The 25,686-nt window shown below is 44.7% G+C and overlaps 3 protein-coding genes across 4 annotated transcripts; 1 reads left to right on the top strand and 2 right to left on the bottom strand.

The window, feature by feature from the left end:
• Positions 1-24: 24 nt before the first annotated feature.
• Positions 25-7,724, bottom strand: LOC118231994. 2 transcript variants are annotated; one of them, XM_035426478.1, is made up of 14 exons: positions 7,547-7,724; positions 7,036-7,095; positions 6,185-6,301; positions 5,991-6,068; positions 5,708-5,815; positions 5,056-5,419; positions 4,568-4,767; positions 3,665-4,074; positions 2,756-2,910; positions 2,236-2,444; positions 1,670-1,809; positions 1,305-1,415; positions 811-969; positions 25-440 (listed from the first exon to the last, which is right to left on the bottom strand). In XM_035426478.1, the coding sequence occupies exons 1-14, from the start codon at positions 7,592-7,594 to the stop codon at positions 296-298; spliced, it is 2,304 nt and encodes a 767-aa protein (XP_035282369.1). In that variant the 5' UTR covers positions 7,595-7,724; the 3' UTR covers positions 25-295. The 2 variants fall into 2 exon arrangements, with proteins under 2 accessions (XP_035282369.1, XP_035282368.1); XM_035426477.1 differs by having other exon boundaries at positions 26-440; positions 5,991-6,071.
• An 807-nt stretch (positions 7,725-8,531) lies between these two features.
• On the bottom strand, positions 8,532-11,761 carry rwdd (RWD domain containing 4). Its single transcript, XM_035426479.1, has 8 exons — positions 11,560-11,761; positions 10,883-10,963; positions 10,644-10,753; positions 10,362-10,512; positions 10,069-10,177; positions 9,829-9,878; positions 9,541-9,543; positions 8,532-9,132 (listed from the first exon to the last, which is right to left on the bottom strand). The coding sequence occupies exons 1-8, from the start codon at positions 11,581-11,583 to the stop codon at positions 9,100-9,102; spliced, it is 561 nt and encodes a 186-aa protein (XP_035282370.1). The 5' UTR covers positions 11,584-11,761; the 3' UTR covers positions 8,532-9,099.
• An 84-nt stretch (positions 11,762-11,845) lies between these two features.
• On the top strand, positions 11,846-25,254 carry trappc11 (trafficking protein particle complex 11). Its single transcript, XM_035426476.1, has 30 exons — positions 11,846-12,143; positions 12,912-13,127; positions 13,216-13,385; positions 13,684-13,754; positions 14,112-14,226; positions 14,697-14,796; positions 14,965-15,038; positions 15,217-15,313; positions 15,553-15,686; positions 16,189-16,336; positions 16,683-16,776; positions 17,364-17,443; positions 17,894-17,972; positions 18,109-18,163; positions 18,371-18,516; positions 18,791-18,852; positions 18,971-19,103; positions 19,376-19,506; positions 19,831-19,971; positions 20,167-20,354; positions 20,507-20,655; positions 21,086-21,207; positions 21,314-21,433; positions 21,538-21,603; positions 21,966-22,122; positions 22,379-22,490; positions 22,703-22,794; positions 22,918-23,051; positions 24,702-24,869; positions 25,055-25,254. Exons 2-30 carry the CDS (start codon positions 12,924-12,926, stop codon positions 25,097-25,099), a joined length of 3,387 nt encoding a protein of 1,128 aa, XP_035282367.1. The 5' UTR covers positions 11,846-12,143; positions 12,912-12,923; the 3' UTR covers positions 25,100-25,254.
• The last annotated feature ends 432 nt before the right edge of the window (positions 25,255-25,686 follow it).

The following is a 25,686-nucleotide window of genomic DNA, read 5'->3' as shown; positions in this document are numbered from 1 at the left end:
TTTCTTGATTTGGCTCTGTGCTCCAAAATTACTGACTTGTAATCAAACATTCCACATGTGGTTAAGCTGCAGATTCTCAGCTTTTTTATTTAAATTCTTGGCATGGTCCATGTATCTTGCATCCCTTGGGTGCAGATTCTCATCTTATAAAGACATTTTGTCATGGTCTATGTATCTTGTATCCTTTTTTTGCAAACCTAAAAATATGACTCACTGTTGAGGCACCAACACTATGTTGTTTATCACATATTATGTACTGTTTTATATTTTTTACTTCGACATATTAACATACAATTCATACAAATGTTGGCTGTACCTCGGACAGGCGGACATGATCAGCATACGCCTCTGCCAGCTGAAAACTCAGGCTCTGGAGCAGCAGTCTCACGTTCCGACTGTCACCAGTGTGCCCGACGAAGCGGACCAGGACCTTCACATCTCTGAGGTTTTTTAAACAAACACATAATAAAACGTACATTTTTACAGAGTTAAAACAGAAACGTACATTATTAAACATAGAGAAATAATATCTCAGCAATTATATAAATACATTATTAAGCTATTTTTTGGAGATCTAATACCAACAATTACATTAATAAACAAACATTTTTTTAAGAGATCCAAGACCAATAATTACACTATTTCAACATAAACGTTTATACCAACTTTACATAAATAAATACAGTAATTAAATAGTGAAATAGTTTTTTGTTTTGTTTTTGAAGAGTTGTAGAGGTTTTTATTTTTTCAGTATTCATCCTCCGTGTTGCTAGGCTTCTGACAGGTTTTGGGGAAGGAGAGCACACTGACCCTGCTACCCAGCCAGAGGCCAGCAGAGCAACTCGGGCCATGGTGGTGCTCTTCCCCCACCCCGCCTCCCCCAGAAGGAGAACAGGCCTCTGATTGGAGCTCTCCAACTCCCTCCTCAAATCCGATAGGACCGTCTCTCTGTAATCACAGCGCTTATCCCTGGAGGAAGGAAACATAAAACCGAGCTGTGTTCACCCCAGTGGTGTGTCCAATACAAAAGCATCCATACAACAGTATCCATATTGACTTAGAGCTGACTCAGAAAACTGACTTGACCGGGTTGGTCACTGTAAAACAAAACCCTAAGCTGACCAGAGTCTGGGCTCCTCACAGTGACTCTTCCTGTGGAGACAGAGTTCTTCCTTGGCCCAATCCATCCACGTTAGCTTTCGTGGCGGTTTTTTGTGGAGTTCAGGTGTGCTGTGAGGCGTACTGTGACAGACATTTTGATACGTGAGAAATGTGAGCGGATGAAAAATCAGAATTCAACTCACAGCTCCTGCGCGCGGTGAACGTGCTGGAGGATCTCGTCCTGCGTTCTGATCCTGGAAGCTTTCCTCCGCTTGACATCCGGCGAACATTTCATACTGCTCACTTTAATGTGCCTGGGAAATCAGTGGGTCATATCGCTTCAGTATTTAACAGAAAAAAAGCATTTATGCAGTTCTGCATGATCTAAACCAGTCTGTTTCATGATCTCTCAGAGCCACTGTAAACATGATTAAACATATTTATCTAGCTTGATTATCAGGTTCTGATAAACTTCTTTTTACTATATATTTCTACAAAATGCATTGAGGGTGTCCATAAGCTAACAGCCAACCCACGTAAAACAGTCACATCAGGTACCTGTACTTACCTGTTCAGGTGATTGATCACGATCCTCCTGAAGTCGGAGCAGAGGCGCTCGGTGTAGAACAGGTGCGATCGGTTCGTTTCGGGGTTCAGGCCATTTCGGCCCCAGCCCACACTCAACTCATAAATATTTGTGTGCCGAAGCTGGAGGAGGGAAGAGAAATGAAAAGCAGGAACCAGCGGTACTCTTACAACAGGCACTTCAGGTAAACCCCAAACATTTTCATCTTCACAAGACTGAATTAAATGGCTAAATCTACAGACAGGACAACAGGAACAGTACTGCGTGCAAACCCTCACGGACATGGAATATACCACAATATATCGTAAATATATTGGAATATATTTTTGGAAAGGAAGGGTATCTTTCACAGCAACGTAATATAGTGCAATATTTATTAAATGTATTTTCAGTCTAGAAAACATGTAATACTTTGTTCATGGCCTTAAGTGTTGTAATACACTACATTTTTTATCACTACATATATTTTCAAATATATCCCGTTTCCATACGGGTACAGCATATGAAGTATGATGTATTTTATTGTATTTTATCATCATTGCCCTGACCTTCGTGTGGATGCTCTCCATGAACCTCTGATGGCAGGAATAAAGGTTCTGGTTGACCTCAGGTCGACCTTTTAAGATGTCTATGTATTTTGAAGCCTTGTCGCTCTTCAGATTGTAGGTGATGTCGGAGATGTTCCTCTTGTACCAGTGGCAGTGTTGCTCAGGCGGGCCTTGTACACTGAGGCCCTGCTCTACCTCCGACGCCAGCACTGGAAGGCACATGCACAAAAACGACATGATAAGCAGCCGAATGTTGGGCTGCACTGGGGTGTGTGGCACATTCAGACGCACTTTCTAAGCACACAGGTGACCCTCAGGTCACACACACACACACACACCTGTCCTCAGCAGTCAGATAGACTTCTCCTCACCCAGTCCAAACGCAAAGGTGACCACCACCCCCCCCACACCCACACACACACAAGTACACACACACACACACACACACACACATGCACACACACATGCACACTCTCACACATACACACACACACACACTCACACACACACACACACACACCTGTCCTCAGCAGTCGGGCAGACTGCTCCTCGCCCAGCACCCCCGGGCCGTTGCGCTGCAGCACCCCCCACAGGCGGACGCACACTGACTGCCACGCCCTCTTGGCCTCTCGCCGCCGAGCCCCGTCCGTACTGAGCATGTCCGAGAAGTGGGTGCTGAAACAGAAAGCCAAGCCAGGCTGGAACGGCTTCCGCGCGACTCGCTATCGCAACGAACCGGGAAACCCAAACCCCTTCGGCACCAATAACATTAGCACCATTTACATTATTCATTTCCCCCTTCCACCGCCATCTTACATATTTCATATATCGCATTATATTCATTTTATTCATTCATTTATTCAATTCCCAGTTAAATGCCCTCTTCAATGGCTATAAAAAATGGCATGCCTACACTGTGTTGGCTCCTGAACTGTGATTATATATCACAAGTTACAGGGTTGCGATGTCCTTTTTTTTGGTTTGCAGTAAACGGTGGTGTTATCTAGATGTTATCTAGGTTTTATGTGCACAGTGCCAGCGTGGAAATAAATCCCCGGCAGGTCAGGGGCAGGCAATTGCTCCATTGATTTCTTTCAAAGTGGATTAAGTTTACAATTTAAACCCTTCCTCCGCGGACTCCAGTTTCATAACAACGCAGGCCCCCGACTCTGGAACCATGGAAACCAAACAAAGCGGATGGTCTCCAAGTTTAGAGAGAAAATCATTACGGAGTCAAGTGCTGTATGTCAGCGAGCTCCAACCTGTTCGGCCAGTCGATGGGGAACACAATACTTGAATGAATAGATGCTTTTCAAAATAGGCCTAATATTCCTGCTCTTGTTTTTTACCAGGAAAAATTAGTCTGGTTTCTGCGTATCTGATAGGTCAGAGGAGGGCAGAGGTCAGAGTTCGCCCTTCACCACCTCACCTGACAGGAAGGAGGCAGTAGACAGGAGGAAGGCAGTTCTCGTCCAGTCTGTAGCACATCCGCAGGAGGTTCTGGTCCTTATCCGCGTCGGCCCAACACCGAATTCCCAAGGGCGTGGCGCCAACCTCCTCGTCGTCAGTGAGGGAATTCTGGGAAACCTCGCTGGCGCTCAGCAGCGTTGAGCTCTCGGCCGAGTCTGTCTGGCTCTGTCCCAGCTCGGAGGCGAAGCTGCTTGTGTCGCTGACGGCGAAGCTGGACTGGGACTCCAGACCCAGCTCACTCAAGCTCATCTGCCTCCTCTTAGACAAGTCCTGCTTCTCTTTCTCCAGCACGTCGAGGACGGCCTCAAACTCCTCTGCGGACATGCTGAGTGGCAGAGTCTGCACTTCGTGCTTCTGGCCTGTGAACAGCTGTGAGACATAATTAAGAGTAATCACCAACAGGACCTTGAAAGGCAGGGTTAAACAAGGAGCTCCTTTGGATTCAGAATGTTATCCCTTTGAACTGCCGGTTTTTTTGGAATGCTACTTTTTTCCAAAATTCTAAGTCAGTGTTCTAGAACTCCACTGCTTTCAGTTACCAACAGCGATTGTTACATCAGCATTAAAACGTTCAGTTAACATTCTAATTACATATTTGTGATTGTACACCTTAAAGCAGGGGTCCCCAATTTTATACAGAAAGGGTCAGTGTGGATGTAGGCTTTTGCTCCGATCGCATCTGATTCTACTGATGAAGGTCCTTAGCAAAGACTCTAGTGGTTGAGGAGTAGAATCAGGGGTGTAACTGCTTGGTTGGAGCAAAAGCCCACACCCAGACTGGCCCATTCTGGATAGGTCTGAGGATCCCAGCCTTAAAGGGTTAAATGAACGGTGAAAGGTGGGCCAGGGGAAGAGCGCTCACGAAGAAGAGGTGCCCCTGGGCCTCCTGGCACTCCCGGAGGGCCTCCACGTGCAGAGCCGCGGTGTCGTTCCTGTCGGTGATGGCGTCCTCCACACCCCGCCGCAGATCCAGCATCCGCAGGTCGTACCCGCGCTGCTTACAGTACACATACAGAGGGGGGTAGGCCTTCTCCACCAGCGCTGTCCTCTCAGCCACCGTGTCTGTGTGGGGCAAAAAGGGTTTACAGAAACTTACACACATCCTCATAAGCAAACGTGCACATACACACATACACGCATACACACACACACGCGCGCGTGCACAAATACACACATACACATGCACACACACGCGCATGTAAACACACAAATCTCCAACAATACAGAGAGAAAGAGGGTGCACTCTGATACCAGATGTTATTGAGAAAGCTATCAAGTTGACTTCAGCAACCGTCTCTATCCTCTGCACACCAACCCCAAACCCCAAATGAGATCAGACATGAACGTTACCTTTATATCCACCGCAGATATAGATCATGAATCTTCTCTTCCGGGCACAGCAAGGTAAGGTGACGTTCCCTCTGATGATGTCACTGGTGGTGGAGCCAGGTGAACGAGGCCGTCCTTCCTCGCACACACTCTTCCTCTTGCTACAGCTCGCAGAGCCCAGGAGGGCTCTCTTGCGCAGACTGTCTGAAGGGGCCCCCGGCCTGGGACTGACCACCGGGGAGAGGCCAGCCCCGTCCCCGTCAGGGCCGGCCCCCCCTGCCGCCTCACCCACCCCCAGCACCGTCAGGCTTCGCAAGAACCCCGGAGGACAACCCGGAAAGCTCTCTGCCCCTCCAGCACCCAGCAGACCTCCTAAAGACTTGTCCTGAAACAGCATACGAGATTTCTGCAAACACAACAGACTGCGAAGCAGCTTCAAATAAGAGGAGCAAGATTTGAAAATAGTGGCATCATTACATTAAAAAGAAAATAGGTACAACAAAAGCTTTGACATCTCTTGTTTCCTTGCCTCAGTAATGGAAAACAAAAAACTTGTCTGCAATGTATTAACAAAATTTATGCAGTTTAAATATGCACAGTGAATGCAAGCTGTGCCATATGTGATTATGAGCTGGTACTGAATTGGTCCTAAAATAGACCCTTCCTCCCTCACCTTTAATAAAACGCTTTGTTCCTTCAGTAAGCTCAGCACATCCACCCCCGTCTCTTCGGATTTTAAATTCTGCTCGGTGTGACTGATACGAAGCTGCTGCAGGCGATGCTGAAACAGGAACACAAACTCAGACGGCCCGCATTAGTCATCTGCATCTCCACGATAAAAGTAGACCGATTCTCCTCCGACGGCAGTCGTTACTGCTGTAAAACCTGTGAGCTTAAAAAAAAGTCCCCTGACTAAAAAAAAAGCAGGCTGACATATGGTACTGCTGAGCACTTACTCTGAAATGTGCTTTTATCTGCGAGTGGGCCCTCATGTTCACTCTTAAAGGAGGAACGCTCCTGTGGCCCTCGGCCTTCTGCTGTTGAAATATACGAAAACACAATAAAAAAAAGACAAACGATAGACGACTGAATAAATCTATAATAAAGGATAACATGACACGACTATTTTTTTTTTTTGCAATGCTCCCACCTTATTTCTCAGCCCTGAATCGAGCAGATGGTAAGCCTCCTGTTTGAGTCCAGTCGGACCAGAAGCAAAGAACAACTCCTGAAGTCTTTGAAATGTGGGTTTCCTGTCACTCAGCTCCTATAAGGTCAATGCAATTTTAACAGGGGCACAACTGCATGCACTGCTTTCCCAATTAGTTCAGGGAGACAATAAGTGTATGCAGTTAAGAGAAGAACATCACAACATTTACTAAATGTGTGTATCATTGTAGGTAGTACAATAAAGTACAATAAAACTAAGAAAAGAGGGAGTAAATGCATGCATAGGGTAATTAGCAAAGAAAAGCAATGTCACATGGTACATCCTGTTGAGTTTCTTGCGCTTTTTGGCTGGTCTTTTTGTAGTGATTCACCCTACAGTCCAGATCAAATCCAGCGTCAGTGTTGAATGTGGTCAAGAGAGCCACAGGGTGATGCACAACTAGCCTTCTCATCCAGAGAAGCAGAGTTTCATTTGGTAGGGATCTCTTCTATCATTAATTAATGTATTTAAATATATTTTAAATATATGCATTATATGTAAGTGTACATACATATGAAATATACTGATTTAGCATAGCCTATATATGACATGTATTTACATATATTGAATACATATATACACTTCCACATAATACTTAAATGCATTTAAATACATGCTAATTTATGCATTTCATACATACAGTACATTACAAAATATATTTAAATAGATTTTGAATTCATCTTTAAATATATTACTTTTCTGCACAGGTAGAGAGCGACCTTAAATAGTGAACGAGTAATAAAATCATGTATCAGTGGAAATGTCTGCATAAAGCAGCTGAATATTTTCACCTGACGTGAGTTCGAGCAGCTCTTGGGAATAGGCGGAAATGTTACCACTCCGCTGTTCTCCTGGAAACACAAGATGTGTTAGAAGGTAACATTTCCTCTCATCTCGAAACACCACTCGCGGGTATTTTATTACTGTGTTAATAACTTTAGCCCACCTTTTCTCCGTTTCCCCGGCTACAAACTCATTTTTACTGAATCATATTTACGAACTGTTACCCTCACAGCGTGTATAGAAGATGAATGCGATTATTAATAAAACACTGAATGTTAAAATGCGGATTTAAATGGTTTACTTGGCACTGCATCAGCCTTAAACCGTAAATAGCATATTATGTGGTCTATGATTAATTTAATTCAAGCAACACTTCCACATCAAAATTAATATTATCAACTTTGAAAATGCAGTTTTTATGGATTGCATTTTAAATGCGCTAAAGGAACAAGGGATATGCTATTTGAATTTAATCTATCATTTAGCAGCGTGACACAAGCCAAAATTGTTTAATCTTACTTTCCGTTTTGTGGAAACATTGTTCTTTGCTTTGGAGGTCCACATCATGTCAAGGTCCAAACGCACAAATCACATCAATCAGTTCGTTAGATCAGACACGCCAGTTCCACGCGCGTAAAAATTAGTTTTCTCGAAAGCAGCACAATATTGTCATGTTTGTGCAACGGCGACAAAATCGGGTTACTTTTCCTGTTGACATTTGTGTCGAGGTTACGAATACACTTGACGGTATCCGAAGGCTCGCGTCCAGTGATGGTGTGGTGTTCTTTGAGGAGTGAAACTCGACCAACGCTCCCTCCTACTGTACGATAAGTGCGCCTATGTTGCAATGGCGCATTGGTGTAATACTACGCATTACTTTACAGGTTGTTACTACTATATGATTGTGGGTGTGTATCCTTTTACAGGCAACAATGGAAATATGACATCATCATTGATTCATTTTGAAAGCGAGTTTGTTGTGAAGACGAAACTGAGAAAGAAATTATTTAAATTAACTGTCTGACAGCATTGTAAAAACCCAAAAAAATCAAATCACAGCAGTAAAACAGGTGCACTTGCAGTGCTGAATATTTGCGCCATCTACTGTCCAAAATATGTAAATATTTTCAGAATATCTGTACATTATCGGTACAGATATTCTGAAAACTTTTACATAGTTTTATTTACACAGACAACCATTTTATAAAATGTCCACATAGCGTAGCTAAACCCTGTGCCTGAATGCTGGTTTGGTCACCTTCTATTGCCCTTAGACAGGGGCCTCCTTTTCATGAAACACAATCAGGTTTTCTGCTTCTAATCCCATTGAAATATATTACCATGGAAACCAAATTTGTACACTCTGAACTAACAAGAATGGAATTAATTTTTTTCCCCCTACAGAGTTCACCAATCTGCTACCGCCACAGTTAAAACTCTTCATGATTAAAAACCAACAAAATAAAACCATTTTTAAGGCACAGTGTTGAACAGAATAAAAAAGGACAATACAGATAATCTTTTATTTTAAAAAATGTGTCAAAGTTTCTTGGGGGAAAACAGCCAGGTCTCAAAATTAAAAGAGTTTTCATTCACTAAACAATATTGATATCGTCAAGAATGTTTTTTAGGTAACACAATGAATTTGATCAGTCACAAACCATGTTGTTTCATTGACCACATTTCTTTTTCTCAGAGTGTAAACTGCACAAATATTGACTCTTTCTACAGAGGCTTGTATCGTTACATGCTGAAATACACACTTGAAATCACGGTGCCACACAACCCACTGCCATCACAACAATTCAACCCAAACACATGTAGAAATAAATATACGGCGAGCTCATGAAGGGAAGTAGCTTCAGTGCCCATCAGAAACCATGTTCTGATACAACAATAATAATAATAACAACAACAATAATAATAATGAAAATAAAAAAAACAATTATCTGGATGTATCTGCAGTCACGACTCGGGTCAACTCAAAGTCATCGATGGAGCAGCATGGAGAGAACAGACTGAGGTGAAAAAATATCATTGCACACTGAACTCCACACTGGTTCTGCAGTCCTCTAGTCATCGTCTTTGCCACCAGTTTTGCTAAGCTAAGGAAAGGCAAGACAAAGATATGCATCAGAGGCACCATTTTTAAAATGGGGAGAAAAAACTACAAGTAGTCAGCTACGCAATAACACAAGTGTTTAAATTAGAACATCAAATACTAGGACTACTGCTACTTACTCCAGTTAACACATTCTTCACTACTGAAACTTTGACTTACTAATACTCACATTGCTATCACATGATATATGCATATATGTATTTTTAAGTGCAGTACTTTTAATAATTTCATACTTAATTCTACTGTTACATCCTTTTTCAATAAAAGCAACAAAATAATCATCAAATGGTAGTTGCATTCCTCATCAGCTGAATCAATATATCCAAGTTTATTTGCAGAGAACAATAATACAATTAAGGAGATGCACATAAAAACGCAAAAGAGAACTTACATGCTACGTGGAGCAAAGTCACAAACGTTGACGATCAATGGAGGTTGAACAGACACACATCACAGACAGAGACAAACAAACAGTTCATACATTATTACGTGCGGAAAATAATTATGAATGACTTCACATTACACAATCCATTGGCTTAAATGTCATCCCCATGTACTAGAACCCATCTACGTGGACTTTTATCCATTTCAGGGGAGAAAGACAGTCGTGCTGTATTTAACTGCATTCAGATTGCATTCAATGAACAGATTAATATAAACCCCCCTTTAACTGCTTTACCTTGACAACATCAACCCAATTCCAACCTCTGGGAAGTTCACCCCTGTTATCTGTTGGTCAGATTAAAGTGAGAATCAAAATTTATTTCACAGAACAAACCTTCAATAGGATCACATAAAAAAACAATAATCAATTTCTTATCAAATAAAAATACACATCACTTAAACCATGCAAGTCTCTTTAAAAACTAACTGAGTGCATATTTATCAAATTTGAAATATATAAATATTATGTTCTGGCCTGTTCTTCCAGTCATCTTCCTCTTCTGAGATTTGGTCAACTGTTCTTTCTTTTCCTTTTTCTTGCTTGTAGAGGTAAAGTTTGTAATTTCACTGTTGGATGGCTGCATCTGAGTACCCGTCGTTAGACAGTACAAAAACAACAGACATATCCTAACATGAGTATTTATTTAAAATATATACTAATAGACACAATTTCAATATTTTAACATATTTCATGCATCAAAAATCTAAACAGCACAGTGAGCAACTAACAAACACGAATCGACTGGAAAGCGGTTTTAAAATACTGACCACTGCAGAGGGCACTGGCTGGTGGTCCTCCATTAAGGACTCCTGGTTCTCTTTTGCCCACTCAAAGAGCGTGTACATCATGGCAGTTCCAAGGTTGGCCTCAGCCTGCTCCTCCAGTTTGGCCATCATGGCTTGCTTTACCTCTGGACATCTGAAAGTACAAAGTGTGTGACGAGAGTGTCTGCACAGGGCAACAGGTAAGCCAGCTAGAAATCGTATTACATTTCAATCATATTAACCCTTGAAACTACTGTGTAATATAATGTCATGCATCATGCTTACATTCTATTGTTGAAGAAGGCATCTAGAGATATTTGCGGTTCAGTTTCAGGATATGTGTCTGGCCATGAAACTTCTAATAAAAATGCTTTAGGGTCTTCATGATCTCCTATCTGGAATAGCAAACAAAGCACAGAGAATCCTACTCACGGGAACAACAGACTGAAAGGTTGCTTCGGTCTAGGTCATCATTATAATGTAACAGTAAATTTATCATTTAATTTCTAGTTTTTATAACTCACCCTATACTGAAAAGACACCGGACTTAGCTCCTTGAAACAGTCATCTCCTTCATAAATTGATCTTAGTGCTTCCAACTCCATCTATGCGACGACACAGAAAGCGTTGTGAAGTAAGGTCAGTCACATTGACTGGACAGTACAGAACAAAACAGTTGCGGATGCAGCTCGGCGTGATCGATTATAGAAATCAATATTACCAACACATAAAAGTTACGCAAATATTAACCAGGTATCACGGCGACTCTGACATTCAGCAAACGTTAACGTTACTTGACAGACTAACTGTATGTTAGATAACCAATTAAAAACATATAAAAAACACTGAATCTGCGGGATCAGAGTGTATCTATCGATAGCTTGGACACGTAACGTTAATGATGATGATGATGATGATGATAATGATGAATTAGACTTTAGAGTTAACTTAGAGTAAAGCAGTGATATTGTCACAGGGATATTGCATTAAGTAATTTGAGCTAATTAAGGCTGGCTAGCAATGCCAATTTTCAAAGGTGCTAATGTCTGAATTGGTAAACTAGCTAACATTAGCTAGCTAGTTCTAGCAATCTTTCCACTAACTCAGCTACTGGGGTTAATACATGAAACCTGTTAGCACTAGCGAGCTTTAGCTTATAGCTAGCTGTAGTTTAAACAAACAGTTAAGCTTGCCAAATTACCTCTTGATCTTCGTTGGCAGTCATGATTTCCTTAGTCTTAGCATGCAAGCCAACAAACGATATGTTAAAATGTCTGAGATAAAGTCAGTTAAAGGAACATTGCTGTTGAAAAAGTTGCAAGAGCCGTGACTACATCACTTCACACGTTTCGTAAACTTTGACCTGTACACCCTGACCCGAGCTGGGCGGGGCTGGGCTGCCTGGTCATATGACTCCATGCGTATGGTTAAAAACATTACAATAAAATTACATATCAACAGTTTAAATGATTGAAGTCGACGTTACCGTTCTCATAAATATGAGTTCCCCTTATATTGAAGAGGTAATAAAATGCTGGCATCTGGCATGATGTTATGTACACAGTTTCTCTACATTTAATTGATTTGCAAACATTTGAAACTACTTCCCTGTCCGATGATGTCCCTGCACCAGCCGGATTCGTTCTCCATACTGCCAATCTTACTGTACTCCTTCAAGGGGTTGGCTCATATCGCTTTTCTTTTTGTGCGTCTGTTCCGATCCAAATAACGTTAGCTGAATTCTACTGTCGCAACCCCATCGATGTGAAGTGTAAACAAATACAAGTGAGTACTATGTTTTTTTTTTAGCGTTTATGCTTTTAACACGAACACTTGTGATGCAGTTCGTTTTAGTATTGCAATTGGCATTTGTTGTTAGCTAACGAATTGGCTAGCTAACGCTAGCTAACTATGGATTCGTAGTTTGATAGCTTGCTACTTAGGTGTTGTCAGTGTCTAGTTAGCTGTGCATTTTTGTGTTTTGTGTTTATTTTCATTAAATAGGTGGGTTACTTTGTCTGAAATAAACGCAAAGAAACAAAAAACACTTAATGTATAGTTAGCTAGGTGTTGTCACCGTTTAGCTAGTTATGCATTAAGTGTTTAAGATAGCGCAGACCAGCTAAACAGTAGGTCATAAAAGGCCTTGTCACTCAGTTAATTTCTGCATAATCTCATATTAGGACATCGAGACTAGTTTGTGTGACCAGCTATCTGCAGTTTCGGGGTGAACGACGTACGTACAAAACGATGTTGAGATACCCAAGACAGATGTTGCTAGCTGGCCCGTTCAGAGAATACCTTTCGCTTAATGTGGTAGTTTTATAGCAAACAATCCTCAAATTTGAACGATGTAATTACACTTTAACTCGCTGCGCCCGATTGCAACTGCCTTCCTTAAAATGGCAAGCAAGCCCATCTCGTGCATATTTATTTTCACCACCAATTAAGTACCAATGCTGTCACTCACTATCCATTGTATATCCGGTAGTTTAAAAAAAATCTTTGTGACGTATGACATGATACCGATTTAACGATCATTTTCACCTGCAGTACTGAAGGAAAATGGGCCCAACGCAGTGGGACCTGCCCCCGGAGCTGTGCTGCCGGCCGATGGCCTTTGTGGCTCTGACCGGGCTAGACGTGGTGTACAACGCTATCCACAGGGCGATCTGGGACGCTTTCTGCGCCAACAGGAGGGCGGACAGGGTGCCCATTTCGTTCAAGGTGCTCCCTGGAGACCACGAATACCCAAAATGCAGGACTAAGGTATGAAGAAGAAGAGAGAACGCTGCCTACATCCTTAAAATACCCTCGCCTCAATGTGTCATGGACTGTTCTGGTGTTGCTCTTCCAGAGAACGTCCTACGAGTGGTATATCCCCAAAGGGATCCTTAAGACGGGATGGATGAACAAACACCTGAACCTGGTGCCGGCTCTGGTGGTTCTGTTCTACGAGTTGGACTGGGACGAGCCGCAGTGGAAGGAGAAGCAGTCGGAGTGCGCCACCAAGGTGGAAATCGTCAGGTACCTTCCCTAACTGTTATGACAGTGTGATGCACACTTTATCTCACACATTGTAAATACAAATAATATTTTGAATAAGGACCCACTCTCAATAACTTAACTATTTCCCTTTTTTAAATAATGTGAGTATTTTATGCTCTCTTGGATAGGAAACAGTGGCTTGCAGCAACAAGGCCAGAATGGTTTTTATGTTCTTTGTTTTTTAGGAATTTATTAATATCTTTTTTAAATCATAAATGGCATTTACAGATTCCATTTAATTATTGTATTACAGTCATGTTATTTCTTTTACTACCAGGACGAGTTTACAAGGAAGAAACACAAAAGTTGCAGTAGTGTTAATTCAGAAAAAGACACCTCTTCCTCCAGGTAATTTGCATATGTTTTTGTTTGCCTAGGCGTGTTTTTGTGTGCTTATTTTCAGCGGTTGTAAAGTCTCCGAAGTACGCAGGTCAGCTGAACAGATGCTGAGTTGACAGTCACAACCGATTTTGTACCAGGACTATTATGTGTACAGTGATGCTTAGTTAACGCTAAACCTCAAATGTGCTGTGTTGGACTGTAGGCTATTTACAGTGAATAGAGGGTATAGTAATTTTGCCACAAGCTAATATCAAAGCCCTCACTTCCAGTTGGTGAGGTATTGTCTCTCTAGCCAGCTGTGTCTGTTCGTGTTTCTCTTGTTCCTGTGTCCTGACTGCTCCCTCCCCGTGTGTCTGTCCCCAGGAGAGGACATCGTTGCCTCTGAGCGGGCTGCTGCCCTGTGTAATGCCTGTGACCTCTCGGGGAAATCCCTCTTCGTCCTCCCCCACACTGACCACCTCGTCGGCTACATCATCAGGTGGGAATTTCTGCCCCCAACAAGGAGGGTTTGTATTGGGGGGGGGGGGGAGTGAACAAAGAAGAGGGGGCAACAGCTTGTACAAATACATCACAGTTACATTAAAATCACGTGGCAGGCGCTCTTAATCGGAGTGATTTCAATTTGTATTCCTGAAAAGTGATTACTTTCAGGAATACAAATTCAGTCAGTGTTTGTCCTTAAGTTTGACTTTCTCACTTAGTTGTTGAGTTAGTTTTATCAGTTGCTCAGCTTGCCAAGCTGCTTATGTGAATAAAATATCCTGCTTTTAAATTATTAGTCAGAGTTAAGGATAAATGTTGATTGAATGTCAGCCTGAGTCTTTGGTAAGAGGCTTTAGGCACAAACTCACCCTGGCTTTTGGCTCAGTCAGGCAGGCCTGCCGGTGGAAATGTGGCTCCTGTTGAATACTCGTAGTGACTCTCCTGTATGTCTGTCCCTTATTTAAGGCTGGAGAACGCGTTCTACGAACACGCACAGACTTACTACTACACTGAAATACGGAGGGTGAAATCGCACAAAGAGTTCCTCAACAAAACTACACACCAGGTGGGCAGCACTTCAGTTACCATGGTTTTACTTCTAAAGTAAGCTTGCATTTTCAGTCTGTTATTCATCTCTTGTTTTTCCAGGTGATATTTCATATCATTACACATACACCGTATTGCTCATTGTATTTATTTCCTAATTCTAACTGTGGTTTTGTTATTTTTCCAGTTGCTGTTTGTAAGGCACCAGTTCAAGATCGCGTTCTTCAGTGAATTAAAACAGGACACCCAGAATGCCCTAAAGTGAGGGTCTAATCAATGGATGTATTTCTCTATAATTATAACTCAAACAGAAAACATACATCACGCTTTCTATATTTTGTAATTAATTAGTTTTAAATGCTGTCCGTGACTTAACAGAATTGTCACCAGGCCTCTAAGAGACCGCTCTGATGCATATGTTATGTTATGTGTGATGCAGATACTACAGGACCGCCTACAACCTTGTGCATGAGCTGAGGGCCCATGAGACCAACATGCTGGAGATCAAGACCATGGCTGGGTTCATCAACTACAAGGTGCAGTGCACGCCCTGTCTTACGCGCAAGGGAAATATTCACTGCATGCACGTTCTTTTACAGGAACTGCTCCTTTAATGGTTTGTAATAAAGAAGGATACAGTGCCGTGAAAAAATATTTGCCTCCTTCCTGATTTCCTCTATTATTGCATGTCTGTCACACTGAACAGTTTCATATCTGTCAACAAAATGTAATACAAGGGAAACCAAGTTAAAGTGATTTTCTTTCTGTCTCTCAGATTTGCCGGCTGTGTTTCCAACACAACACGCCCCTGGACGCCATCGCTCAGTTCCGGAAGCACATCGACCTGTGCAAGAAGAAGATCGGCAGCGCGGAGCTGGCCTTCGAGCACACGGCCTGGATGTCCAAACAGTAAGAGCGCTCTGCATCGGGCTAGAATGTCCCGGGACCTTTCACAGGAGGCGGCGTGCCTGTCTGTGTTCTCTCCCAAACAAACAGGAGGGATTGCAGTAATGTACCTGGTACACTAATACATTTGTGCCGTGCTGGCCAGATTAATAAACTAAGGATTAATCTGTTAAACTTTATTTTTAACCCTTTAAGGTTTAAGATCACAAATATGTGATTGGAATGTTCCTAACTGAACATTCTATTGCTGATAATAACAGTCACTACTGGTAACTGAAAGAGTTCTAGAACACTGACTTAGAATTTAGAAGAAAAAAAATACATTCCAAAAACCTACTCTTTAAAGGGTTAAAGCAGCTCATTACAAATCTAATGTTTTAAGATGTTCTGCCCCCTCAGCCCTTTGTAGACCCTGTGCCAGACCCTTACGGTCTGCTCATGTCTTCCAGGTTTCAGTCCTTTTAGACCCTCTGCCAGACTCTTATGGTCTGCTCATGTCTTCCAGGTTTCAGTCCTTTGGAGACCTGTTTGACGAGGCCATCAAGCTGGGCTTAACGGCCATACAGACCCAGAACCCTGGCTTCTACTACCAGCAGGGTGCTTACTACGCCCAGGAGAGGAAGCAGCAGGCTGCCCACCTGTGTGGGCACGAGGTAAGAGTCACCACGGCAACCTGCACACACACCTGACGCTAAAGGACAAAAAAGAGCAGTTTCAGTCTGAGTAAACCTGCATGAATTTGCACATGAACAGTGTTCGTTCACCCTGCGTGATCAACAGAGCGCTGCATTCCGCCTACTTTGGAAGGGATTTGTATATGCACAGTTTTAGCTGTTAAATTGTCTTCGTACATACATTTGAATTGCTCTTTGGTGATCATTTTAATAGCCTGTACGGGCATCAGAAGAGATCTCTTCACAAGTGAATAGGCTCTTCTCAGTCCCTTGACATTTGTCCGGTGATGAACTCTATGGCTGTCATTGGCTGTCATCTTCGCAGGCGAGCGTGGGATACCCAAACCCCGACCCCCTGGACACTCCCACTGGAGCTCTGGATTTCTACGGCCAGAGAGCCTGGAGACAGGGACACCAGAGTGAGTATCTGCCTCTTCACAGGAAGGTTTAGCTGTGCGTTTGGACAGGGACAGCACACCATGTGATCTGTGGGAGTGACGCTTAGCCTCTGCAGTAAATATCCTTAAAATTTCCCAACGTTTGGCCTTTGATGGTAACCATTTATTGTAGTGTTATTGTTGTGTATTAAGGAAAAAACTGGTTCTGTAAACATACTGAATTTGTTTAATGTTTAATTTGTTAGTTTGCACAACTATCTGAACTCCCTTTTTAATATGGCCAGTAGGTGTCAGTATATTGCAAAATTTGGTTTTGAAGTTAAAGTAGGCCGGTCATAAAACTCCATTTGAATTATTACCTTTACACCAGGTAATAAAGTGCTGTGGAAGAATGAGCTCTGCCTCTAAATAAGCCGTCTTGTGCTCTCAACACAATAACACTGCATTCTGTAAAAACCAAAATAATCCTGTTTATAAAATTATAAGGTAATGACCAAAGAAAATGCTAGGTTATAGATTTGAAGTGTTTTAAACTGTGGCAACATGCCACTCAGCATTGTGTAAGGTATGAAAATAAGTTTAAAAAATATTTTTTTTTTTATATGGAGGCATAGACCCACCGGACCCAGAGAAGGAGAAGAATGGGATCCTGGCCCTGCAGGCGAAGGAGAGGGAGGTCCCGCACTCGGTCAGTGTTTCCATGCCGACCCAAATGCATCTGCGCCGCACGCTCTTAACCTCTCACAGAAACGTCTAAACCCCTGTCTGGAGAAACTCGGTTAAAGGGCCAAAGAGTCATTTTGATAACACGGTGCTACGCCTTTAAATATTTTTCGGTACATCTGTTCGGTTGGCTTAAACATAGGCTGCGGAGGATGGCTCGGTCAAATCCGTGGTCCACGGAATGTTTACGACCGAGAGACACAACCAGGTGCCACGGCCGAATATTCAACATTTTTTTTCTTGTCAGGACTGGTAACGCAATTTTGGCTCCCGTGAGCGCTAATATGTCTGTTGTATGCTGTTAATTTGGCATAAAGAGTTTTCTTATGACCTGAGCTTTGTAGCGCAGTTTCCTCATGGTGCTCAGTTTCCTGATGGTGCTCAGTTTCCTCATGGTGCGCTCTTGTGATTTCAGGAGCTGATCATCGCCCTGCTCAGTAACGCCGTGGCCCAGTTCAAGAAGTACAAGTGCCCCCGCATGAAGAGCCACCTGAGTGAGTGTGCGCCAGACGGAGTGTGTCTGTAGTCTGTGTCTGTAGCGCCGCGGCGATCGCTGTGTCTGTAGCCCATCGATCGCTGCATCACGCTCGGGTGTGTGAGTAACACACACACTCTCCCTTCTCTCTGCAGTGGTTCAGATGGGGGAGGAGTACTACCACGCAAAGGACTACACCAAAGCTTTAAAGTAAGTCTTTCTGAGTGGATAGCACTGTCGCCTCAAAGAAAGATGGTCCCATGTTAGAAATACATGTAGAAGGCCAACTGGACAGTCTAAATTGCCTGTAGGTATGAGTGTGTGAGTGAATGGTGTGTGGGCCCTGTGATGGGTTGGTGACCTGTCCAGTGTGTATTCCTGCTGTACTACATATAACCAATACCGTGTGTTCTGCAGACTGCTGGACTACGTGATGTGCGACTACCGTACAGAGCGATGGTGGACGCTGCTCACCTCCATCCTAACCACCGCACTCAAGTGCTCCTACCTGATGGCCCAGGTGAAGGACTACATCACCTACGCCATGGAGCTGATCGGCAGAGGTAGTCCCGCCTGATTTGATCAGTTATTTTTTTTTAGCAGCGTATGTTCTTGTTTTTGGGTAGTACTGTCAGTAAAAGCTTTACAGACAGCGAATCTGGCTCGTAGACCCATGCTGCTGATAGTAATGAAATGACATCATCACGTGTGATGGAAATGTTCCGCGATTTCTGGGAAGGCAGATTGAAGTGCTCTTTCACGCATTGTACCCTGGGATAGAGTCGGTGTGCGTAAGCCCTTTTGTTTTAAACTTCTCTCCCTCATTTTTAAATTCAGCTTCCACTCTGCGAGATGACCATAAATCCAGAATCGAGAAAAACCTGATAAAAGTGCTGATGGTAAGTTCTCCTAACCAGGCCAGAAATGAGCTTCAAACGCTTATGAGAGTGGGGCAGATGTCATGGGGCGGGATTTTATCCGGAGCACGTTAGCACGTTAGCATGGTTGCGTTTGCAGAACGAGGTTCCGGAGGCGGAGCCGGACTGCGACGCCGCGGCGGTGAAGGCGGCACACAGCCTGTGGGGCGACCGCGTGGCGCTGGCCGGCAGCAACGTCTTCACCATCGAGGTGCAGCACTACGTGCCCTTCAGTGAGTACCAGCGGCAGGGAGGGTAAGGGAGGCAGGGAGGCAGCCGTGTAACGGGCACCAGTACCCCTAAAACGGGCACCAGCAGCCCTGAAACGGGTACCAGCAGCCGTGTAACGGGCACCAGTAGCCTGAAACGGGCACAGCTGCCCTGAAACGGGCACAGTTGCCCTGAAACAGACACTAACACCCCTGAAACAGGCACAGCTGCCCTGAAACGAGCTGCATCCAGTACTGTTTTGGTACGTTGATTGGTGTTCTACTTTCCCCATCAGTTCAGTGCAAAGCCAAGTTCCTGAGCCCCAGTTTCCACCTGGATAACCCTGTGGAGCTGCACGTGTACCTGCGAGCGGACTGCCCCCACCCCGTCCGCTTCTCCAAGCTGTGCGTCAGCCTCAGCAACCAGGTAGGGCTTTTCAGGACAGCTGGGTCTGGGCAAGGGGGCGGGGCAGCTCTGCGTCCGGCCCACTCTGCTTTTAACCACGCCCCTGTTTTACAAGCTACCCCTCTGAGAGAGCAAGCAACAGGAGACCCCTAAACGTCCTAGTACTGTAGTAAAACATTAGAAAGTTTAAATTCTTAATTATTTAAAAAATAATAATCCCAATGTGAATCTCCAGCTTTGTTTATAGTTCAGTCAAACAGTGAACCACAGGGATTAGCCACCAAGTCAAACCCAGCTCTGTACTGGATTGTCTGACTGACTGTCTGTCTATCTGTCTGTCTGCAGGAGTATAACCAGTACTGTGTGGTGGAGGGGCCCGGTTTGGAGCCTTCAGCACAGGAGAACATGTGTCTGGTCCCGGGCAAGACTCGGAAATACACCTTCAGATTTGTGGCCCAGACAGAGGACGTGGGCAAGAAGGTTGAGGTAAGACTGTCGTTTCGGCTTAAATATGACAAAGTGACCCTGGGATGAATAGAGTCACTGCTTGATTTATGTAGGTCAGCTCACAGTGGGCTGTTGCTAAGAAACAAGTTTTCCTGTAGCCACAGTGTGTGCATAGACATCAAGCTGTGTTGTGACGTTTAAGTATGTCCGTGTCTGTCTGTCTGTGTCTGCCAGATCACCGGGGTGGACCTCATGCTCGGCAACGAAAGCGGACGCTGCGTCTTCCTCAACTGGCGCGGGGGAGGGGGCGACGCGGCCTCTTCCCACGAGGCCTTGCAGGCCACGCGCTCCTTCAGGAGGCGGGGCCGTCTCCCCGAGCAGCAGGTGGACTGGGACTCGGTGTCCATCCAGGCCAGCACCATGTGAGTCCGTCCTCCCGCCCCCTTTGTCCTCCCGCCCCCTGTCCGTCCTCAGGGTGAGACGGAAGGCCTACAGCCAGAGAGTCGACAGTGAGAACCTGCAGTTTTAACGCGTTCGATCCGAAACGGCGTGTGATCCGTTGTTTGTCCTCCAGGGTAATCTCTCGCGTCCCGAGGATGTCTGTGCAGCTCCACCACGAGCCCCCGGCTCTGAGCAATGAGATTTACTGCATGATGGTCACCATCCAGTCCCAGGAGGACGCCGTGGTCAAAGACGTCAAGCTCACGGCTGGGCTGAAACCAGGTGAGCAGGGCTTAAAACAGCGATTTATATAAGGACAGTATCTCCTCTGATACAGTGTAGAGCATTAGCTACATTGTTAACCCTGATTATTACCTCAGGAACAGTATGCTTGTGCACTTCAGTTTCACTCTGAACCAACAAGGGTTTCCAAAGCTTTTAATAGCTGATGAACAATCAGTGCCACACAGGATAACAATATCAGGGAACCTCTCTCCACCAATCAGCTCCTGCGTTCTTGTAAATTGTGGGCGATTGTTACTGGCTCCACATTGAGAAGAAAGTGCGCGGGCAGAGGGGACACAGTTGTACAAGTCCTAGTCAGCTTGAATTCTTTCACTTTCTCAACCAAATGTAGCCAGCGGTTTCACCTGAAGACCTCGATGGCTGTTTTTGTCAGAGAAATGTTCACCGGGTCCCCCCTATCTTACAGGTCAGGATGCTAACCTGACGCAGACGACCCACGTCACGCTGAGCAGCTCCGAAATGACGGGCGACTCCCACCCCGCGCTCTTGCCCGACATCTCCGTGGGAGACCTGCAGCCGGGGCAGAAGGTAAAGCCGCAGATGCCCCTTACCCACAGCGTCACCACCGGGGGGGGGCGTCAGTCATTACCCACAATGCATCACTGTCACTAAACAACGTTTCTGCGCGTCGCAGGTGGAAAAGCCGCTGTACATCCGCTGTGTCTCCACCGGATCCCGAATCTTCCTCTTCCACGTTTCCTACGCTGTGACCACCACCGTGGAGAACAAAGAAATCCTCTGCAAGTGTCACAAAGTAAGCACGGAACTACCCGTTTGGTTCATCATGTGTTCATCGCTCTGCACTTTTATGAAATTTTGAAATGTTTGCTTTCTTTTTTTTTTTTCCCCTCCCCGCAGGATGAAACGGTTACCATTGAAACGGTCATCCCTTTTGAAGTTGCTGAGAAGTTTGTGTCTACAAAAGTGAGTTTGAAGAGACAATATGTTTCCCTACAAAACTTGTTAGCATACGGTGAAAAAAAAATGAGACATGCTAATTTGAAGGGCCACAGTATGGAAGTCATCCATTCTTGTCTCAGAAATGGTCTGCTTTAACAGTTATGGCTTAAACTGTTTAAGCCATCCTCATGAAATTTCCCTTAAATGTCAGGTTGGAGATGTAGTTTGGTCAGACGTGGGGTTGTGCGTGATCCCAAACTGACCGCACTAAGAATGCGTTTTTTTAAGATGAGCTGTTTGGATGTAAGGGGCGTCGCCGCAGAGTGAAAGGCGAGCGTGACGAACGCGTTTGCCCTAACTCCTCCGTGTTTTTGCGTGTCGCGCAGTTCGAGCACCTGGACCGCGTGTACGTGGACATCCCCTTCCTGCTGATGACGGACATCCTGAGCGCGTCGCCCTGGCCCGTCCACCTGGTCACCAGCCAGCTGCAGCTGGCCTCCACCATGGCCGCCGTCGACCAGCCCCAGTCCCAGGTGGAGGAGGGTACGTTCCTCGCCCCCCCAACTTCTGGGGTACACCTGCGTCCCAGCACACAGACAGAGCTGCCGGCATTTCGCTTGGTCACGTTACAATGCATATCCCAAAACGGGGGTCACAATATAATGTATCCCAGCAGTCATGATACCATGTATATATACCATGCATCTTGTAAATATACCATGTATATGGTGCATTGGTATTTTGAGCACGGCCCTGGTCCTCAGTGTCCCGTGTCCCGCGTTTCGTGTCCCCCCCGCAGTGGTCCTGGAGACGGGCGAGTGCGCCAGCGAGTGCTTCTGTCTCCGCTGCCCCCCCATCCTGAACGGGACGAGCAGCGTGGCGTCGGGACAGTACGTCATCTCCTGGAAGAGGTCAGTGCGCGCGCGCGCGGTGTGTGCGGATTGGGTGTGGGACGTTTTTTTAGGCCCTGCACGGGTTGTATTTTGGAGCCGTTCGCAGGTCTTGAATGAGCTGTGGAATCTGTGGAAATACAGTAAACGACCACTGCACACCTACATGCTGTGGATTTGGGTAATGCACATTTGTTTAATGTCTGGGATATTTGTGTTGTTTTGTGTTTCAGGAAGTCTGCTAACGAGGATGTTCCTGTCGTTCACACGGTGGTGAACCTCCCGCACGTTCTTGTCGAGACCATTCCCTTATACGTACACGCTGGTAAGTGCATGCTGCTGTCATTCGGTGGCTGAGCTGTCCTCCTGTTGAGCTGAGTGGTCATTGTGTCTATGCTGTGCTCCTGTTGAGCTGAGTGGTCATTGTGTCTATGCTGTGTTTCTGCAGAACTGCCGTCATTCGGTCGAGTGCGGGAGTCCCTGCCTGTGAAGTACCACATTCAGAACCGCACTAGCCTGGTCCAGGATGTTGAGATGTCTGTGGAGCCCAGTGATGCCTTCATGTTCTCTGGACTCAAACAGGTAGGTCTCTCTCACTCTCTCTCTCCCCCTCTCTCTTTGTATCTCTCTCTCTCTCTTGCTCTCTTTCTTACTTCACTCTCCCTCGTTCTCAGAACCTTTTACACGTACACATTAACTGCCACATAAAGCATTGTCATTTATTAGCCACATATGATGCCTTGACGTTTCTGTTTAATGCAGAACACCGTATTTTACAACGTTAAGTTATTGATATGTTAACACAGGTCATTCTGGTCTAGTCATTCTGGATAAGAGTGACTTGACCACTCGATCTAATACATTCTTTTATATAGCATTTTTTAGGCCAGGCATTTTATTCTGATCAAGTGTCAGGCCTGGCCTGAGAATCTCTCCTCACTCAAGGGCATACGTCACTGGTGGGTAATGTTCTTTTGCCAGTTAGATAAGACCTGACAAAAACAGCTAGTCAAGAGGCAAATTAAAATACAAATTGTGTGCTAACTTACTGACGCCTGAAGACACTTCACAACACCTCTTGCGGGTATCGAAAGTACAAATATAATATGTGCTAAGGAATGTGTATTGATTTAAACACCTAATTCTATTTAGTTATGTTTAGTTATTGATCCAATCATCTGTTTTTATAAGAGATTATTTGTTATGCAAAGCAAGCGTTGTGGAATGTGGAGTGTCAGCGCACCCCAAGATTGTTGTGCATGTGACAGATTGTTATGTAAACACGGCACGATTATCAGTTGCTGTCTCTTAAACAATGGTCTTCTGACGCACTATAGCTGACTCTTAAATTAGGTCAAAAGTAACTAGCCATCTGCGTATGCACTTTCGGCCAGAACGGAAATAGAACACGCCCTTATCCTTGAATGTATAAAACAGTGAAATTCAGGGGGGACAGGTTTTACAGCACTTTGGCAGAGAGGGGGGATCCATGTCTAAGATTCAGCTTGTTTATTGTGGATCCATAATAAATTCTTTTAAAATCTTTGGAATGGCTTCCTCTTAATTTCACAAAGTTCACGACTCCTCAGAAAGAACCTGGAACTCAAGGGATCTTATCTCCCACAAGTGTCTGCTGCATGCTGAAGAAATGTGTTGTAATATGTCTTACAGAACTGTCATTAGTCTTTCATATTTTTCATAGATAGATGTAATGTCAGGGTGTCAGAGTGCGCTTCTGATGCCACTAGCTTAAGGTTATGAATGAGCAGAGTGGTTATGAACTATGATAACGATTAGCACTTATAGCCACATCTCCCTGTGCGCCATGTTAATGTTCCTCAGGCGTGTGCGGCTCACCGGTCTGTTAGCATGTCTGTTAGCATGTGCTCCCGCGGCTCACCGGTCTGTTAGCCTGTCTGTTAGCATGTGCTACTGCGGCTAACCGGTCTGTTAGCGTGAGCTCCCGCGGCTCACCGGTCTGTTAGCATGTGCTACTGCGGCTAACCGGTCTGTTAGCGTGTGCTCCCACGGCTCACCGGTCTGTTAGCGTGTCTGTTAGCATGTGCTACTGCAGCTAACCGGTCTGTTAGCATGTGCTCCCGCGGCTCACCGGTCTGTTAGCGTGTCTGTTAGCATGTGCTACTGCGGCTAACCGGTCTGTTAGCGTGTTAGCGTGTGATCCCGCGGCTCACCGGTCTGTTGCCATGTGTGTTGTCGTGTCCGCTCCCGCAGGTGCGCTTGCGGATCCTGCCGGGCGGCGAGCAGGAGATGCTGTACAACTTCTACCCGCTGATGGCGGGATACCAGAGCCTGCCGTCGCTCAACATCAGCCTGCTGCGCTTCCCCGGGGTTAGCAGCCAGCTGCTGCGCCGCTGCCTGCCCTCCCGCATCTTCGTCAAGGTGCGTCCGCGAAAAGAAAGCGCCATGACAGACCGGCTGTTAGCGCTGGGAGCGCCGGATGCTAGCGCTATTAGCGTCTTTGCTATTAGCATCTTTTTGATGAGGATGAAGAGAACTGCGGTTGCATGTGTGGTGTATGGTAGTTTTATAGACTGATCGATTTTTCTTCTTCTCTTGTTTTTCAGCCACAAGGTCGACAAGTTGATGAGGCGTTCATCGCTGCTGCTTAGACATTTTAGAAAAATAAAGGCCTGAAGTATCCAAATTAACAACTTTTTCCGCAACATCGTACAAAAACACACATTAACTGTTGTCGGGTTTCAGAAAATCTTGAAATGAAATGTTTCAGATGTGATGTATTGTGAATTAAATTCCTTTTCAGTCATATTTTGTGATTGTGTTTTATTAAAAGACTACATAATTGCTCTATATTGCCAAAGTCCAACATCGCTGACACAAATTAAGAAAATTTCTGGCCATGTTTATGATTTCGTTCTTATGCATAAATTATTTGCATTAGTGCAAAGCATATTTATGAGGGAAGCAGTATGCACTTTTTTATAGCACTTCTGCCTATGTGGAAAAAAATCCACCCAAGCTGGGGTAGCAGAAAAACTAAGGTTGTTAGAGACGGTTCAGGGGCAGTTGTAGAGCACAGATAAGCAAGAGATGCTTCACTTATCATAAAAAAACACACGCATCCTAAGCAGCACGTTAGCTCATCTGAAAGAGAGCACCTTTCCTCCTTTTCCTTCTCTTTGTGCTACGTTATACAGTCAACAAAAGCATATACTCGTATTAAACTTCCGCGAGTAAG

The sequence above is a fragment of the Anguilla anguilla genome, chromosome 7, assembly GCF_013347855.1.
Source record: "Anguilla anguilla isolate fAngAng1 chromosome 7, fAngAng1.pri, whole genome shotgun sequence".
Taxonomy (NCBI): domain Eukaryota; kingdom Metazoa; phylum Chordata; class Actinopteri; order Anguilliformes; family Anguillidae; genus Anguilla; species Anguilla anguilla.
Note: the sequence above shows the minus strand (reverse complement) of the source record. Positions and strands in the feature narration are given on the sequence as shown.